Here is a 19,012-nt window from a genome sequence, read left to right on the forward strand (position 1 = left end):
GGGATAACGGCACAAACTCAGAATACGGGCCCAGGTGGTCGAAATCTCCGGAGCCCTCGATCCAGTACGTCTCCCATAACCTGGGTCGCTTTGGGACGTTAAACCTTACAAACCAAACCGAAAAAGATAGAGACCCTGCGCAAGCATGTAAGTCCACCACTTGTGATGTTACAAACATGAGCGTTTGGTAAATAAAGACGGCACTTGACCTTCAGCACAACTTCTATGCTCACCTCTGAACAAATAGCGGATAGTGTTCCATGAATGATAGAGGCGAATTGATAAGCAGAGCTTTACAACAAAATAAAAAGGGTGCGCACGCATTTTATGGCAGGCATCACCTTAGATTTAGTTGCAAAAAAGTGTTACTGAAAAAAAAAAAAAAAAAAAAAAAAACATTTGATGGAAGACAAGGGCGAAAGTACAGGGACTGAGAAATATTTCATTTTATAGTTACAATTCAAACATAATTTTAAGATGTAGATTCTAATGTTCAGTCCTACCTGGTGCCAAGGAAAAGACACGCATCTTCATCGAGCTGAAAAACCGTAAACGTAACGTTGCCGTAAACAAGCTTGGTGCCAATGTAAAAGGTGTAGATCGACTTATCAAACAGCTATAGCTGCTATGTTTGCACCAAGGTACCATATTTGAGCAGTTTTACTTACCTTCAAAGAAAGCCATCACATTATTACAAGTACCATCACAAGCAAACAGGTGGCGACTTTCAAAAAATGTTTATGAATCCAAAACGTAATATTCAGGATTTATTCCTTCACAGCATATATGTGCAATAATTGACAATTTGCCTGCATATATTTATTAAAATATGTATGAAATGAGGGCTATGAAGTTAAACTTTTGCTAATATTGCCTGCCATTTACCTTTGTATGTGACCAGATGCTGGTTAGCACACGTGTAAAGTTTGATAGGAGAAGGCACCCCAGAGAAAAACAGATTAGCAACACTGCATGTGGAAGTTTTTTTATGAGACACCTTTTGCATACTGTGGTACCATTGGGTTTTCAATGTGTGTTGCAGATTGATCTGCAATGCAACACATTGGGAGCTCAGCGCATGTTCCCTTGTACGGGGCACTTTGGGCATCTTTAATGCAAACGTTGTACTGTGTCACTGTTACTGAAGTATCAAGAGTCCAAGATTCCAGCATCAGCACTGAGAGCGAAAAATCAAGGGCATGTTTCTGGCAGGCGATGACCGCCACTGATGGTCGTTGGACTGGGCGACGTCATGAGACCGTGACATGGTCAAGCCGCGCGGCAGGATCTGCCAACTTAGGTTCGAGATTGGAGGGTGATGCGGGAATCAACCAAACTCTTTGGGACCATTGGAACCCAGCGCAGACATGCCTAAGCCACCCAGGCATGTTCATATGTCTTGGGTAAAGTAGCACTTCGGCCAGGTAGGTTAATCTTCTAGTAACGTAGTAATCTAAGGCGAGTGCAAGAGAACAGATCCACAAATAAATTTGCCAATGATGATTAGGTAAATACCAAGGAGTGTGCTAAACAGCAGCTGCACAAATAAAGCCAATAATTAAGCAAGTAGCAATGTTCATGTACGTAAGAGCACTTGCAGGGCAAAAACGATCATTTTACATGCTGGTTTAGTCTGGTTGAGCAACGTTGTGGAGGACTGGATGTTTTCTACCACCTGCAGTTTCTAACCCATACAGATTGCATAGTACACGGGCATCTTACCTCCATCAAACCCACATCACCTGTTGAATAGTTGGTACCACTTAGTACCAGTATGGAATGGGTGGTGGCACCATTTGGTAGCAGTTGTAAAGAACTACCTTACAAATAGTCTTCTGAAATTTTCTCAACATACTAAGGCAGCCAGAGCGGTTCCGAGTACTTGTCATGCAATGGAGTATACACCAGCTAAATACTTGCAAGATCAGGCCTTTGGCAATCTGCTCTACAAGTGAACATCGTTTTTTTTTCCCATTTTTTTGTATGTATTCAATCAATTTAATAATGAAGCAAGTTACTTTACAATCAGCTTCAGTGCCACATCAGCATCTTTTCATTACTTCAAAGTAGACCACACTGAAATCAATATATATCAACCCAAACATTGATTTCTGAAATATATTTGCCATTGTCCTTGCAATAGCTCCAAAAAGTTCAGGTGAAAAAACGAACTTTCAAGCTAAAAAGACAAAAGAAAAAATGTATTTCTTGAAAAATCTGATATTAGTCTGCAGCCAATATTTAAAGTTCAGTAATTAAACATAATTAGCTAGGAGAAAAATAGGCATCACATCATGCATTTGGTTTAATTCGGATATGAAATGCTTATAATATTTTAAATTTTGGCTCAAATTACACAGAAATGTAGCTGTTTAATGCTAGACTTCAGCTTGAGAAATTATTTGGGCAGTCTTGAGGTTTTTTGCAATGCAATGGAAAGATTACCATTTCCAGAATCTACTACAACACCATTTGCTAAACTATAGGAGAAATTGCAAGTGTGAAAGAACATTCATTAGTGAAGGACAAATGCATATGCTGCTTTCACAGCAATATTTATTGTTACATACAAATATTTTGTGTGTGTGACGAGTTTGAAACCTGCAGTACAAGTGTAAACTAAGCAGGTTAACATTCTGCAAGCTTCCATCTTGTTTGTTATACATAAGGTATGGATATATCTACAACTATGGTCCTTGCAAGGTTGTGTCTTTGAACTTAAGCACAGGTCTACTTTTTTGAAACAAAGGCCTTGAGCTTCTCCAGGAGGCCGATGTAAAGGCTGTGCTCATATACAGTGCAGAAATTTACAAGGTTGTAGCCAAATTCACTGGAAATTCCACGTTCCTCGAGCATGTTCATCAGCAGATCGTACAAATACTGAAAAAAAAAAAAAAAGCAAAAGGATTAAACAATACTCAACAACAACTACAAAGATCACAAACTGATGAAGCAGGTGCACACTATCCCACATGAAAAAATAAAAGACAGCCAAACGCTCCCATAATTATCGAAGTGCTATCACCCGGTCACTGGCGCAGCCATTAAAGTATTGCAACCTTAGTTTGTAAACCTGTGCTCTTTCATACACTTAGTCTGCAAATCATCCACTTCCATTCAGTATGCTCCTTGAGTCCAGTGATACACACAACGTATGACTTTGCAGCTGTAGCAAGGCTACAGAAATTATGTGATGGTCACTGGAGGGAAAAACAAAAATTATACTTAAGAAGTTTAACCTAGCACCTCCACCAAAAATTTAACGAGCTGTAATGTTGGGGGAAACTGGACTGCAAGGGCTAGGAAAACCAGGAACTTTGGGCTCAGGCAGTTGGTTTTTCAGTCTCATGCCAGCACACTGGTTTCAAGTCATCTTTAAAAAAAATTGCCAAACGCAGAAAAATATGTGCGCTTCAATATGATATTGAGGGTCACACAATATAAGACAATGTACATAAATGTTAAGCTATCTGCAGTTGGTAATGCACAACACCGACTTCAACACTGTTTTGGTTTCAGTAAAAATTTGTTAATTGCGCACAAAAATTTTTCACCATTACAATTCTGAATTACAATATTAGAGCAATACAATGGCGATTTGCATTTCGCCTCCAGTGCAACGCGGCCAGCATCAAATCCAGGTCGCTGGCCTTAATCGAGCACCCCAATACCACCGAGCAATGCTTTCTTTTTTTTTTTTTTTTGCTCTGCACAGTGCACAAACTCTTCTTTACTAAGAATGCTATAAGCCTGTAAGAAGACATGCCATAAACAATGCTACATTATTATAATGCAATCACCAAATCTCATAAGGACAAACGTTATAAAAATAAGAAATTGTTTCAAAACTTCCAACAATTCCTTTCCACAGAGATAATCTAAAGCAACAACAAATTGCTGTCGCATTTTGACAAGCACATATGCACAAATTCCAGTAAGTAAGCCTAATAGATGCAACAACTTACCCCGTCCATAATGTCTCCAGACACTGTGTAGACTTCGTCTGTCCATTCTCCTTCATATATAGCAAATTCTGCCACACCGAAGCTATCTGCTGGAGCAGGAGCAATGAAAGAGGAAAAAAAAGCATACATTTCATTTAACTTCTAAAAACGAACGCGGCCTTTGTATTTTCCCAAAGAAAAGGCATTACGCATTCTAATGCAGCTTACAAGGTCTAAGTGCTGGTTGTACACAGGGCCACTTGTACACACAAGCTGGGCAATGCACTGCATGTATGACCCTTAGTGATGACACCTGGTTTAAAACACGCCACACTGATGGCATTGTATAGTCTCTCTTTGCTTCTTTGGTGGCTGTAGCTTTCACTATCAGACCTCTGTAGTGCCTACCTCAAAACAAAGCAAAACCAGTAAGTGCAAACTGCTAGACTTTTTGTCTTGGTTCCCCCATCATAAGGCTGCATCATTGTCCTGCCAATCCACTACACGAGTATCATGTACACTGCACCATAGATTTGAGAGTACAGGCCATAGCAGCAAAGCAGAAAGCTAAAGCTCTTGCACCTGAAAAAAATAAGCCACGTCCAGCTGCTGCACGCTCTTATTTAGTGGCCAGTGCTGTAGACAGGGGCCTTGACTGTGAAGACGTTTGCCAAAGTTGTGAGGACCAGCAAGGCGAGATAAGAGAGAGCATAGTGTGATCCGCCACTACGAACTGCTACTGCATTGATTGTATCCAATGAAGCAGGCCTGCGTGCCGCCATCCAGTACATGGCACCATCCGGTGCCGTCAAGGCGACCTGGGGCATACGCAGTAAAACGCACAGTGGCAGATAACAGTAAGCAATTAGGCTATGCTATAACTCCCTAAGATTAGGCAATCGAAATGAGGCCTTGCATGAACACATCCAGCTTGTCTCAAACCAAGCATTATCACTAAAATTCAGGTAAAGTCTTGGTTAAAAGTGCAGAGCCCAGGGGGAGTGCTTCCGAGACATTTCATGCAGATTGTAATGCATTTCCAGCGTTCCAAATTTCTTGAAAGTAAAAAGCATTTTTGTCCTACCGTTTCCAATGGGAAGCACCTCCACTAATGCTATATCAGTGCCACCACACAGCTCAGAAACAGACCCCCTTGGGCTCTAAACTTTTGACAAAGGCTGTACAAGGCCTCCAGTATACGTCCCTGGCATTCTAGAGAAGAATTCCACCCTTCATGATGTCTATCAAGCTGATCTTTCTTAATTCCCTGAGGTTTCCAAGATTCTCTTGGGCAGTTTTATAAAATTCAAGTGACGTAGAACTTCATAAAGGTGGGCTGACATAATGCCACTCCATGCTGTCAGGCCCGTCACACAGAAGCAAGCATGTTACGCCGCTGTCACACGGGCACTTCGGATTGTGATCAAATCGACCGAAATCGAGCTCGACGCAAATCTAGCGTTGCTACACAACGAATTAAATCGTGATCGCCCACGATCCTGCTCTACCGCCTCGACCGCGATCGAACTGTCATTGCCACCTTCATTCGCAGACAATCAAATATACCAACTAAAGGTAAGGGTTACTGAAAAGATTTACTATAGAACATTCAATTTTAAAATAAATATTCACCTAACTTGAACTGCAAAATTATGTTCAAACTCTCTACACCGCATGCATGGTAAATAAACTTGCGAGCTCGACCACGTTTGCCAGTTTCCATGTGTGCTAGTCGCCTGGTGCCCTGCCTAAGTGCGCAATTGATGACACAAATGCTACTCTTCCTCAGACGCTGTGGTCAGAAAAAGGCGTTTTACTCGGGCTTTTTATATATATATATACACAAATCACGATCATACAGTGCCATCTCTCGTGTAGCTATCTAACCTGTCGATTGGAATCGAGTGAACATGTGTAGCACTACACTTGAAACTTCAATCACGATTGTTACTTATCACGATCCAAAGTGCACTTGACAGCGGAATTAAAAAATAAAACATTTATTAGCAGAGGTGAACAAACATCAAAATTTTGTATAAAAATCCAGCAGAAATCCAAAATGCAATTTTATTAAAAAGAAAACAGAATAGAGAGGGTTGTAAGTTACAGTGCGAATAAAATATTGCTGAAAACAAATTCGTTGGTTGGTTGGTTTGTGGGGTTTAAAGTCCCAAAGCGACTCGGGCTATGAGAGACGCCGTTAGTGGAGGCCTCCAGAAATTTCGACCACCTGGGGCTCTTTAACGTGCACCGACATCGCACAGGACACGGACGCCCACTCCGTTTCGCCTCCATCGAAAGGCAGCCGCCGAGGCCGGGATTCGATCCTGCTTCCTTGGGCGCAGTAGTCGAATGCCGTAACCACTGCGCCGCCCCGGAAAACCCACTCAAGATGGAACTGAATATTTCAAATCTCAACTGTAAAATGGAGCTGCATACAGGACAAAATAATGTTTCATATAAGGTATTTATATCTACTGATAGTAAGCCTAATTGGTATGAGGCCCAAACCTTGTCATTAGTGAGACCCTCTCCTAGCAAGCATAGCAGATAATAGAAATCTGTCAGTTATTCTGCAGAATCAAATTAAGTGCAATGAACCATAAAGCAATGCTAAAGATCAAATAAAACTAAAAGAGTACTGATACGGGCTGGTTGGTTCACATCGAAGCAAAAAATGCAACAGCAATATGAAGACATAACAAGAAAGGTGCTTGAACTGTTTCACTGCTTTAGAGAGTATATTTTGGTTTGGATAAAACACCTGCATCTCTGTATCAGGCAACATGTCAATTGAGCTCAAGCTCCCTCACAGAAGTGGCAGCTTGCTTCCTTTTGCACTCATGCCTCAGTCCATAGGCCCTTCCGTTCTTTGTCCCCTTTAGCACCTCTTTCTACAGCACGTTTACCACATGGACTATTTGCAACATTTGCTTAGTCAGCCGTATGCTGGAAAACATTCCGTGCTGACAGCGAATCACAACTAAATAGATGCACATCAGTGTGAAAGAGACACAATCAGCTTGGCGAATGTAAGAAGGTCATCCAGCTGATATTTGCTTCTGTCAGAATTTTTAACACTGCTTGCGTCAGGCCTAAGGAGCATACTCTGAGTGTATCAGACGATTTCAAGAATTTTGGCAACCAGAGGTCAGACTCAGAGGTGACAATCCCCTTGTTTGAGGAGCAGTCGCTTTTCAAATCTGACAGTCGAATGTGAAAGCTTCGGAGCCTTTCGAAGGGCATTCTCAAAGATCAAGCAAAGATCAATCTTGGGCAGCAGAACTCCTCCACGATGGTCCATGTCGACCTTTGTCAACTTCAAGAGATGGGCTGTCTGCTGCTATCATCAATGACCACAGAAGTTTCCCTATGCCGTAATAAGATATGGAAACTTAGGCAAATCTATCGGGAGCAGAGCGAGAAGCATGCTCTATCTGCAATCAACTAGTGCAGCTTGCTTAAAATTTTTTACGTGTTAATTTCTTACCAGAAGTTGTCATAGCTGATTTTGCAACGTTTCTTTGTGAAAGCATCAGCCGCTACGCTGAACACTCTCTTAATGTAGGTGCTCATAGTTACATAATACTTCAATACCAGTTTCTATGTCCATTATAAAACTGTGCACTTTTTTGCTGGTACTGTGAAAAGACGCTACAGGTAAGGCCGTTGAAAAACTTTAAAAAATCACAAGTAAACGTTTTCTTGGGAACATCAGGTGTGGATTCTGGTCGGAAACCATGCAGCAAAGTCCAGTTCAATTCTTCAGCAAAAAGAAGGTCCTAACGTCATTCCTTGCAATGTGCATGGTCAGGCAGAAATGCACACAGTCATGCAGCCGAACAATTTGACACAATCACATTTTCAAAAGCCTTTCCCCTTAGCCATTTTATTTTGCAAAGTTACTGATTACTGGTACAGAAAAAATTTAATTGAATTACCCAGAACAATAGTTTAAGAAAGTAATTACAAACTTACACAAAATGTAATTAATTACAGGTAATCGATTACACACAAATTTGGAGCCCACAAACATAGCCACTTAATAACGCAGTAGGGGAAGAGTTAAGAAGACATTCACATCTAAACAACCATTATTTATACAAGAACAACACAGAGCAACAGAAAGTGCAACCAACTAACTTCTGTTTTGATATGAAAATACTTTATGTTGCAAGGAGTACACACCTCAATAGCAAGCTGCTAAATCAGCAGCACAACACTATGAATCCATAAAATAGTTTGTAGTTCCATATCTTATAATTTTCTCACCTTGGCGTTAGTAAAAGCCGCTAAGCTCAAGCAGGTTCTACCCGAATTACAACAAAAGGAATTGCACTGCACTCTCCCGGTTGCACATTTAAGCATACAGCAATAACAGAGTTAAGCAAATTGAGTGAACCATGGTCAACTAAATGCTTGTACAGAAGCTGTCAATTAGTATGCATGATGCAGGCAACTAAAAAAGTATTCAAATGATTGGCTTTCATTTGGTTTCTACTGCAGCTGTTATTGCTTCAAGAGGCGCACAGCACTAATCTTCACGGTAGCCAGCCTGTAAACAGCAAAATCATGGCGCACGCTTGCATGCAGCCGTGAGGGTCAGGCCCAACCACTTTGAGGGGCCTTCATTTACACACCCACAATCTGCGCTCTACAGATCAGCATGCTGTTCAGGCAGAAGCAAACAGGAATTTGGAAAGCGGCACAAATGGGCACAAATGGGCCCCGCAACACGCAAATTCACCACCTACCATAGTTCTCTGTCTGACCCTCTGGTTCACCGCCCTCGCTGAAAGTGCAGCTGAAGAAAAGCTTCTTCCCACCACGCTCAATCTCTACAGTGAAGTTAGGCTTGGACTTCATCTAGAAACAGAAGTAGACGAAAAAGAAAAAATCATGTCAGGGCCACTGCAATTCGAACCTGCAAGTTGAAACAAGAATGACATTTTTAACATTCAGGGAACAGACCTGCCTTGGTCAATGTATGCAGCAGGTTTGAAACAAGTAGTTGCAGAAACTTATCAGCCGGCTATCAGCACTACAAGCCAGGCTAACAATCGTGCTATGCAGTCCAATGGCTACAAGAAAGATGCAGGTGTCCTTACAGACATTTCCTAAACAATGACCTTCTAATAGACAATATGGAATCAAGATGTGTTTGGAGAGGGGCAAACAATAGTCAAGTATCAATTGAATACAGCACCTCTGATAAATGACACCAATGTATACTGATGTGATCAGTGCACACCCACACTAAGTTTTAGCCACAGAGAACTGCACTGAAGTATAACGGGCTCCATTACCTTCGACTGCTGCGTATTGAGGATGCCAATAATTAACTGTAGAGTAGTTTCATTTTTGTGCCTACTTAAATAACCAAATCACTCCTATTCATGCTGCTCTTGAGCTTGGACAAGGGACCTGCAATCATATGAAATTGACTACTTCGTAGACCAAGCGAAATACACTTTGAATAATGGCTATTACTTTACTTGTCAGATTCCTAGTCAAAAAGAAGATTATCCAGAAGTAAACCGGGAGATTTAAAGCCAGAGCCGCACACATGCACACAAAAAAGAATAAAGCTCGTCATTAAGGCCAAATTCTTACAGGAAATGTTCGTCGAAACAAACATTCCCAGCACCAGCTAGAGGACTCGGTACATCAGAAGAGTGTAACCTCAGACAGTTACAAACATTGTCCTACAACAGCCTAGCAAGACTGCACACAATTAGGGTACTTTCAAAGCTGAATCGCCGTATTGTGGCCAGAAACCAGGCCTTTACCATATGGTATGGGCTTGCCAAGAAAACCAAGCCATACCTTGTAAAGAAGATTGGGAGGTGGCCCTGCACAGCTCCAACCTTACTGTACAAAGCACCTTGCTTGTGAGAGCTCAAGTTGTGGCTGCAGCCAACAAAGTCCTGGACTGAGGACCCGACCAAACACTCCCTTAACCCTTAACCCATTTTCCCAAATAAATGTATTATACTACTACTAAAGGTGGCAAGCTGGAAACAAAATACAGATGATCCCAGATATATCGAACTATTGCTTATATCAAACTGCCAGAATATCCCGTTGAAAATCCCACCCATGTATACAAAGTTTGTCAACCCCCATTAGTAAACTGTTTGGTGTATTGAGCTGCATGCCATGCCCCTACAAGTTGCTCCTGCAATGAATTCACAGGAATTCACTTAGGCTGCAAGTTCTGGGGCCCGTGCTGGCAACATTAGTAGTGTAAGAATGCATGACAATATGAAAGTGAAGCATGCTTCAGTGTGGCCGACATTCTGGTGCACTTATTTTTAATTCGACACTGCTGCCATGCAGTAAAGCCGTACGGTGCGCCAACTGTCATGCTGTGAAGCCAGCCTTGCTGACCGAAGGCAGAAATGAAATCAGACCAACCGCTGTGGCTTCTATACGAAGTTTGGTCTAGTGACACCCAATGGAGAGCGTGTGCCAGTATGCTACTGGGCAGCACATCGCTGACGTGGGTGCGCAGTATTCACGTGTCTAGGTTGGCGTGTTTTACTTATCGAATTCTCAATATATATTAAATCATTTTGCAGCCCTCTTTAAGATCTATATATGCGGGATGGACTGTGTTCCATTTTATGATCACCATGCGCCATAATTATCTGCCTTAACACCATCAATCATCAGAAATGTTTTTGCAAAAAAGTGGGTACGCGCTAGCACGCATTCTTGCCAACGCACACACACTGACCAGTGCAGAAAAACCTGCAGAATTGTTTGTCAGCAACTGTAGATATAGCAGATAATGAAACTGACTGGGTCGCAACACTCAAATCTTAAATATCAGTAGTGTGCCCACTGCATGTGCCAAACAGATGTAACAAACATAAAAGTAAATAAATTGACCATAAATGCAAAAAGCAAGATTATAAGAAAGTAATAGTCCACTTAGCAGAAGTGAAATGAAAAGAGGATGGCTACGAAAATGCAGGTGCCAGAAACCTCAACGATGCCGCTTTATACGAATGTGAAACACAAGCCTTCACAAGACTGAAAATGCAAAGTCAATTTTAGTACTATTTAAAACATCTACACTCACAAAAAAAAAGGTAATCACTGAAATATCAGGCTGCTAATGTCACCACCTCGAGTTTCTGGGGCAATCACACAACACTGCACCAGACTTTTAAATGGTTTCTCCAAATGAAGATTGCTGTACCTCCTGGAGTAAATGTGGGCCAGCAACAGAGAGGTCAACCCACAAGAATTACAAGGAGGATGTGAGATAACCTGTCTATCTAATATATATTGACTTCTGCCTTTCACTTGGAAAAATGAAATTGTTGTAATGGCGTGTACGGGCAAAACAGCATGATGCACCATTACATACTGGGTATAGTGGAGAGGAATGCAGTTGTAAGAATGCATTAAGTTTCTGAGTAAGTGCACCTTGGAAATTTTTTCCAGGTTAATATTTCACAGGAGAAGAAGAAAAAAAAAAACATTTCCAGTCACGTGGTAGCTTTTATAATTTTTATAAGCTTTTATATAACCAGCCAAATGACAGAATTGTGATTTTATCTTGTTCAAAAAAGCGGGGATTGGGTTGTTTTGGTGCGCAAGCCAACAATGTGGCGATGAAATGTGTGTAGCCAAGTCCAATCTGCCGCCGTTCAAGATACTGATGCTGCAACTGCAAACTGTGCAAAAAGCATAATACTCAACTTTCTGCGAAGCCATAATGCACCCAAACTCAGCAGTATACTGCCTTCAGTTCAGTCGTTCAGTCGTGTCAGACTCTTTGTGACCCTATGGACCATGTCACGCCACGCTTTCCGGTCTCTCACTATCTTCCTAACATCACATAACTTCATCTGTAGTGCCTCGAGGATGCCATCTAACCATCTCGTTCGCTGCCTACCCCTTCTCCGGCAACCCTCAACCTTTCCCAACATCAAATCTTTCTCCGGCGACTCCTCTCTTCTCATCAGATGACCAAAGTAGCTGAGCTTTAACTTTAGAATTTGACCCTCCAATGAGCAGTCAGGGTTTATGGTCGACAATATCGACTGATTTGATCTTCTGGCAGTCCAAGGAACTCTCAAGAGTCTTCGCCAGCACCACAATTCAAACGCGTCAATTCTTCGGCGGTCAGCCTTTTTCGCAGTCCAACTCTCGCATCCATACATCGCAACTGGAAAGACCATAGCACGAGTTATACGGATCTTGGTTGGCAGACTAATGTCTCTGCTCTTTACTAGGCGGTCAAGGCTAACCATTGCTCTCTTTTCCAGAAGCAGGCGTCTCCTAATTTCATGGCTGCAGTCTCCTTCCGAGGTAATCTTGGAGCCCAAGAAGAGAAAATCTGTCACAGCTTCCACTTCTTGTCCCTTGATGCTCCAGGACTTGATAGGGCAAGACGCCATGATCTTTGTCTTTTTAATGTTCAGCCCAAACTTCTCACTCTTCTCTTGTACGCGCATCAGAAGTCTCTTGAGTTCCGCTTCACTTTCTGCCATTAAAGTGGTATCATCCGCATATCTAAGGTTGTTGATACGTTTTCCAGCAATCTTCACTCCAGCTGAAGACTCGTCCAGACCGGCTTTCCTCATGATGCACTCTGCATATAGGTTAAATAGGCAGGGCGACAGTATGCAGCCTTGCCTCACTCCTTTCTCAATCGGAAACCAATCAGTAAGACCATGCCCAGTTCTGACTGTGGCCTCTTGCCCTTCATACAGGTTCCTGAGGAGACCGATGAGGTGAATTGGAACTCCCATCTCTTGGAGAGCTTGCCACAATCTGCTGTGATCTACGCAGTCAAACTCTTTCGCATAATCAATAAAGCAGAAGTAGATGGGTTTCTGGAACTCTCTTGCTTTTTCCATGATCCAGCGAAGGTTGGCAACTTGGTCTCTAGTTCCTCTGCCCTTGCGAAACCCAGCTTGCACGTCCGGAAGCTCCCGATCCACATACTGCTGCAGCCTACCTTGGAGGATTTTCATCATCACCTTGCTAGCATGCGAAATAAGCGCGATCGTGTGGTAGTTGGAACAATCTTTGGCACTGCCTTTCTTTGGAATGGGGATGTAAACTGACCTCCTCTAATCCTGTGGCCACTGCAGGGTTGTCCAAATCTTCTGACATAATGTATGCAGAATGTTAACAGCGTCATGGTTGAGGTTTTGAAGCAACTCAGCTGGAATGCCATCAATTCAGCTAGCTTTGTTCTTAGCAAGGCTAGCTAAGGCCCATTCAACTTCACTCTTCAGGATGCCCGGCTTGAGATCAGTGATCACAACCGTCTTATGTTGGGTTTGCACATTCGGGTCCTTCTTGTACAGTTCTTCTGTGTATTCCTGCCACCTCTTCTTTATCTCTGCGGCTTCAGTGAGGTCCTTGCCTTGTTTGTCCTTTATCATGCCCAGCTTAGCACAGAAGCTTCCTTTGATATCTTTGATTGTCTTACACAGAGCTTTTGTGTTCCTTAATTGGCTGTTGTCCTCAACTGCTTGGCACTGTATGTTCAGGAAGGCATTCTTATCTCTCCTTGCTATTTTCTGAAAATCCGCATTGAGAACCTTGTATCTTTCTCTTTCCCCCACAACTTTTGCCATCCTCCTTTCCTCAGCTATTTGCAAAGCCTCTTCAGATAACCAGTTTGCTTTCTTGCATTTCTTTTGCTTTGGAACTACCTTAGTTGCAACTTCTTGTATTATATCACGAACATCAGTCCACATCTCTTTGGGCTCTGTCTTCTAGATCTAATTCTTGAAATCGATTCCTCACTTCCACAGCATATTCTAATGGAATTTGATCCAGATCATACCTGAAAGGCCCTCTAGTTTTCTGCGTTTTCCTCAATCGAAGCTTAATTTTGGCAACAGTAGCTGATGATCGGTGCCACAATCGGCCCCAGGCCTTGTTTTTACTGCTATACTGCCTTAGGAAAAGCCAATGACTACATTAAGGCAGCACTAGACAATGTACAACTACAACGCTTCCTACAAACTGCCGTACCTGAGCTGCCGGAGTCGAGTTAACAAAAAACAGAAGAAAACTCAAGGTTCAGCCCACAAAGGCTACCTGAAGGGTGTAAGTATAGAAACACTATAGGCTGAATCAAAGTCACTGAAACCTTAGGCAGAACCAAGCCTTAGATCCATGCTTGAGCCACTCCAGGCTGCGGCAGCACTGCAGTCACATAAACCACAAAATGAAAGTCGTACTGGCAGGTTTAACAACTGCACTTGGCCGGCTATGCTTTTTAGACTTCACTGATCACAATGTGAATTGGTGCCACATGGTAGGTAGCTTCGAAGCTATGTGGCAAGACTAGAAAAAGGATTTGGCCAAATTTGGCCAAGAATCAGAGCACTTCCGGGAGATTCCTGTTTTGGTCGTACAATCATACTAAAGCATAAAAATTCGGGAGGCTCCCAGATAATTTGGGAGACCTGGCAGGTATGTATTTTCACGTTTCAAAGGCATTGTCTTTCTGGTGCCAAACAGGAGATAAGAGTGCAAACTGATGTATCTTGCCACAAAGTGCTGGTCTGCAAATACCTAGAACCATCAGAAGAGCCCATAGCTGAGAATAACTGGCCCCTTGCTTTACACGGTGTTTTTCTTGTCTGAACCAGAAAAAAATTCAAGCCACGTGTATGTGACCTGAGAACCAATTCGAAGACTTAGAACGTCATGTCATAGTGCATATCCTGATGATGCATGGATCTTATTAGAGTAGTGTGATTGTCATACTTGGTAAAATGGTATGCCTTTAGTAGCTATTGATTCAAGTGAGCTCGCAAGCTGCTACAGCGGTCATTTTCCCAGTCATATGTAGCACAGTGAGAACTGCAGACAACCGTTAAAAAGCAACAAACCTCTCCAGGCTCCGGTGCATTGTCCTGGTTGGCAGCAAATTCATCTGCATCTTCTGCATCCACAGAGTGGTTCACATTCAGTCGTACTGTAATCCTGGGAGAGCAAATTCAAAGAGATGAGAACATGCAAGAAACACAAACTGGCACTGGCAAGCTATCCTCACATTATATGAAGGCCTTGTTAAGTAGAGCTGTTACTTTTACAATGCTTCTACAGTTAGTGACAAGTATGAAGTAGTGTACCTCGTTGAGAAGAAATAGTAGTTATTCACCAGGCAATTTTGAAACACCTAGCTACAACACACCTTTTTCAATATGGCAGTGCTTGTCAGAAAGCTCCATATTAAGTTCTGGCTGTTGCTCAACTTCAAGCATTTTTTTTTTTGTTTTATATTGACAGTTACAGCACTGATTGTGCATTAATAAGCTGTGCCATCATTTTCAAATTTGAACTTCTTATGCATATGTTTTTCAGCTTTCAAACACTGCAACATCCTAGTTAGATTGGTGGGCGACATCAACCATATACAGTTACATTAGACATTGTTTATAACTTCTCTACACTAAACTGATGTTAGGCTGCTAAGCCAAATTTTCAAGTAGTTCTGTGCACGGCGACAGGTCCAATGCTGCACTTTCTGGAAGCATTTGTTTTTACTAAACAAATGCACAATGGCACATAGCAAGATCTGCTCTCACATTATGGAAATTAGACCTCCCTTCTATGTAACATAAAAAAAAAATGCTGTATGCCACATCCATAACAAGCATATACTTGCACATCTAAATGTGTCTGCGCATAAAGTACCCCAGCATTTGCCTTCAATCAAGGACAGCAGCATTTTTCAGCCATCTTGAGACCGATGCAAGGAGGCAAGTGTCCATGAGCAATCAAAACAAGATCTCATTGTGGTTAAATCATGAAACAGCCGTCTAGATGGACCAGCAAGAGCTAGTTGGTCGCAAGTGCCTAACGCTAGCAACCCTTAATCTAAATGTCCTGAGGCAGCTTGCCACACAAACGCCAGAGAAAATGATTGCGCATCAGTGTCCTAACCATATCGATGGCTGCTTAGATGCAGCTACAATGCTGTGTCTCAACAGCTTCTGATCTTTGAGGAAGGAATAAAGCATGGCTTTATCTCTCACACACACAAAAGTGAGTAAACAGAAAATGCAATGGTGCTGGTGCAGCGTGACAATAAGCCACCTTGTATAACCGAGTAACACGCCCTCTCGCTAAAAGATGAGCTTACTTGCCATGCTCACACACGTGTTAAACAGTTACACTTTTCTAAGAGGCAAAAAAAAAAAATATTACTGCAGTGTAACTGCATCAACGCCCACCATCCAACTTGTACATGCATATCTCTGAAGCAGACTAGCAATACATAATAGGTAAGCAAGCTATCATATTACATCAACCACAAAATCCATCTGTGCACTGATGGCCCCTTATTATGCTCATTAGTGCATTCAGTGCTCATTCAACATTTCTGCAAGAGGAAAGGTGCATTCCAGAGGCAACTAAGTGCGCACAAAGTGAATTGGGGGTGCGCCTCATCCACAAGCCATTTCCATTACAATTCCCAGCTTGACGCAGAGTGTCGGCATTACCTACAACTTCAAGTAATGATATGGCTACAGGTAGCTAAACAAACAGCTCAGTGGTTCATTTTTAAAGCGCTTAGCTACTGACTGAGAGGGCCCTGGTGAAATCCCGGCCGTGGCTGTCATGTTTCTATGGAAGTGAAATGTAGGAGGCACCTGCACACTTTGCAATCTCAGCATATGACCAACAGCAGCAGATAGTCTAGATTAAACCTCTCTCATAGCCCATGCGTCGTTTCGGGAGAGTGGCCCCTATGATCACAAAAAGCATGACGACAGCCTTTCCTCTCTCTCCCTTTCTTCAATCCTTTTACCACAACTTGCTCCAAACTCTGCTGTGAAATGATATGCTTTGTGCAACATTGCATCACTATGACATTGCAGGCAGGCAATTTATTTGATGATGCCTTGAACTCTGTCATTTACTGCCTCAGATGGATGGAGTGATATTAAAGGATCTTATCACAGCACTCAGTAGACTACAGTCAAACTACTTTTTGTCAACAAGACTGTTTCTTGGGTTAGATGGCAGAGTTTGCTCATGCTGATGAAGCCTGCAAAAAAGACAGGATGTGACAGAGGAAAAGGGCAAAGCGCTTGTGGTCATTGCTTGTCAGGTTTTCCATATTGCTCATTCTGCAGAACTCACGTGCAGGGCACCCGAGCAGTGTAGATCCCATAATAAAAACAGGAATTCGAAAGCCCCCCATGCTTTGTCAGGTAAGTATTCCTGCCCATCAAAAAAGTGATCAAATTGTATCTGATGGCACAGGCTTTTATTCCAACTCCACCACTTCGACACTGCTCCTCCAAGGGGTTTTTATTAGAAAACGACTCATTCGTATACCTAGAGGATTTACTATAACAGCTAGCAGCTCGATACACATGCAAGACGAACGCAAATGAAGTGCGGAAAACATAAGATTGACCTGTCCCCACCTCGAGTTTCTGAGACAACAGGGATGCAGTACTCAGAATTTCTTCTAAGATGGTTCCTGCAGCAATATTTTGCACAAGATAATGTCCCTCGTGGAATAAGCACGAATTGGCAATCACGAGTCAAGCCGTGCGAACAAAACGAGGTTAACTGATATGACATTCAAGAGTATGCTCACGTTTCTTGATTGAATGTGCGCGTCAGTGTGACCTCGGATCCCTCCAATTTAACGTCGAAACCTTCAATCTTCGGAAGCTCCGCCGACTTCCTCGCTTTCTTCTCGGCCTCGATTTCTTCAACTAAGAAATCAGCAAGCTCCTGGTCACCTGTAATATTAACATTTTACCTCAGGCTTCCGCCAAAATGCATACGACGGGCGGACAGAAGTTGTTGCCCTCATAAACATGAAAGAAATTGAAGGCAATCTGCTAATTTTCTTCTGTCTGTGCGTCCTCTCCACATTGAAAAAACTGCACTTAACTAACCAACACATACCGCTATCCTGGTCACATATCATTTACTTCACTCAAGCATCCTTAGAAACTTCAGCCTTCAAAAAAAATAAAAACGATCCAAAGGAATCCATCACAGCCTTACGCAGGGGAAGTACGCATAGGTAACTTTGAGCATGAACGAATCTATACCCGCAGCAGTCCGACTAACTATACGGCGTTCCCTATATCCCTCAGCACAATACTAACGCCACTTAGTATAAATACACCAAATGGTCACCTTTAGTGCTTGTTTGGCTGTAGCTGCACGTGGCTGTTCGAAGGAGGCCCGACGATCTTGCCGTGTGCCGGCACGCCAGCGTGCGGGACAGAGCGGAGCTGGACATGGACCTGTAGCCATGCCCACGTGAGTTGTTTAGAGCTCTTAAAACAGCGCCAGATATGGTCGGTTTCGTTAAAGCTCGCGACACGTTACCAATAACGTTTGCCGCCATAATTTTTGCGGTTTGGTAAAATCCTAAGTGCGCCACTCAACAACCGCACGCTCGCAAACACGTAGGCCTAAAGCAGGAAACTGCAGAATGCGAGAAACGTGCTTTTTGCAAAGATGCGTCGAGGCGACTTCCTTTTCCGGTCAGGTGATTGCATATTTAGTCATCATAATTTAGTGTTTAAATAAATTTTACTAATTAACAAAATCAACCATAATTTTTTAAATCTTGAATACCGCTCTCAATGTTCGATTCTACAGAATTGCAATTATTGCTCGAATTTGGCGGTGGCTATTATCGCGGAGGCGCGCTGTTTAAAATCGAGGCCAGGCAAGCAGTTTAAGAAACAATATTCCAATTTCTCCTCAATAAAGTTTCCTCCTCCTCCTCCTTGGAATTATAAATAGTCAGTGCGCGTCTAACTGAAATGCACTTACTGACCAAAGATGATGTGCAGGCGAGGCAACCCAGCAAGTCATGTAACACTGCATCACTGCCCCTCCATTTACGATATTTATACACGCAACAAACATCGACTAGTTTTTGCCCTCCGGCCGATTAGCGCGCAGATTATAACGAGCCAGCGCGCTCTGAATACGATTCGCGGGAGGCACTTTGCAATGTTAGCTACTGGCCTGCTGTCCTCCAGAACTCAAGAAATTGGAGCTCACCATGGTTTGCCAAAGTAAAATTTCTCGCCTGA

General features: G+C 42.6%; 1 protein-coding gene across 2 annotated transcripts; it reads right to left on the bottom strand.

Annotated features, from left to right (window-relative positions):
- Positions 1–2,515: 2,515 nt before the first annotated feature.
- Positions 2,516–18,412, bottom strand: P32 (complement C1q binding protein P32). 2 transcript variants are annotated; one of them, XM_084599404.1, is made up of 6 exons: positions 18,099–18,412; positions 17,545–17,692; positions 14,819–14,912; positions 8,699–8,810; positions 3,966–4,054; positions 2,516–2,880 (listed from the first exon to the last, which is right to left on the bottom strand). In XM_084599404.1, the coding sequence occupies exons 1-6, from the start codon at positions 18,310–18,312 to the stop codon at positions 2,731–2,733; spliced, it is 807 nt and encodes a 268-aa protein (XP_084455530.1). In that variant the 5' UTR covers positions 18,313–18,412; the 3' UTR covers positions 2,516–2,730. The 2 variants fall into 2 exon arrangements, with proteins under 2 accessions (XP_084455530.1, XP_084455531.1); XM_084599405.1 differs by having other exon boundaries at positions 3,966–4,051; positions 18,099–18,411.
- Between the last annotated feature and the right edge of the window lie 600 nt (positions 18,413–19,012).

The sequence above is a fragment of the Amblyomma maculatum genome, chromosome 3 (genome assembly GCF_055883805.1).
Source record: "Amblyomma maculatum isolate TAMU_Amacu chromosome 3, ASM5588380v1, whole genome shotgun sequence".
Lineage (NCBI taxonomy): Eukaryota > Metazoa > Arthropoda > Arachnida > Ixodida > Ixodidae > Amblyomma > Amblyomma maculatum.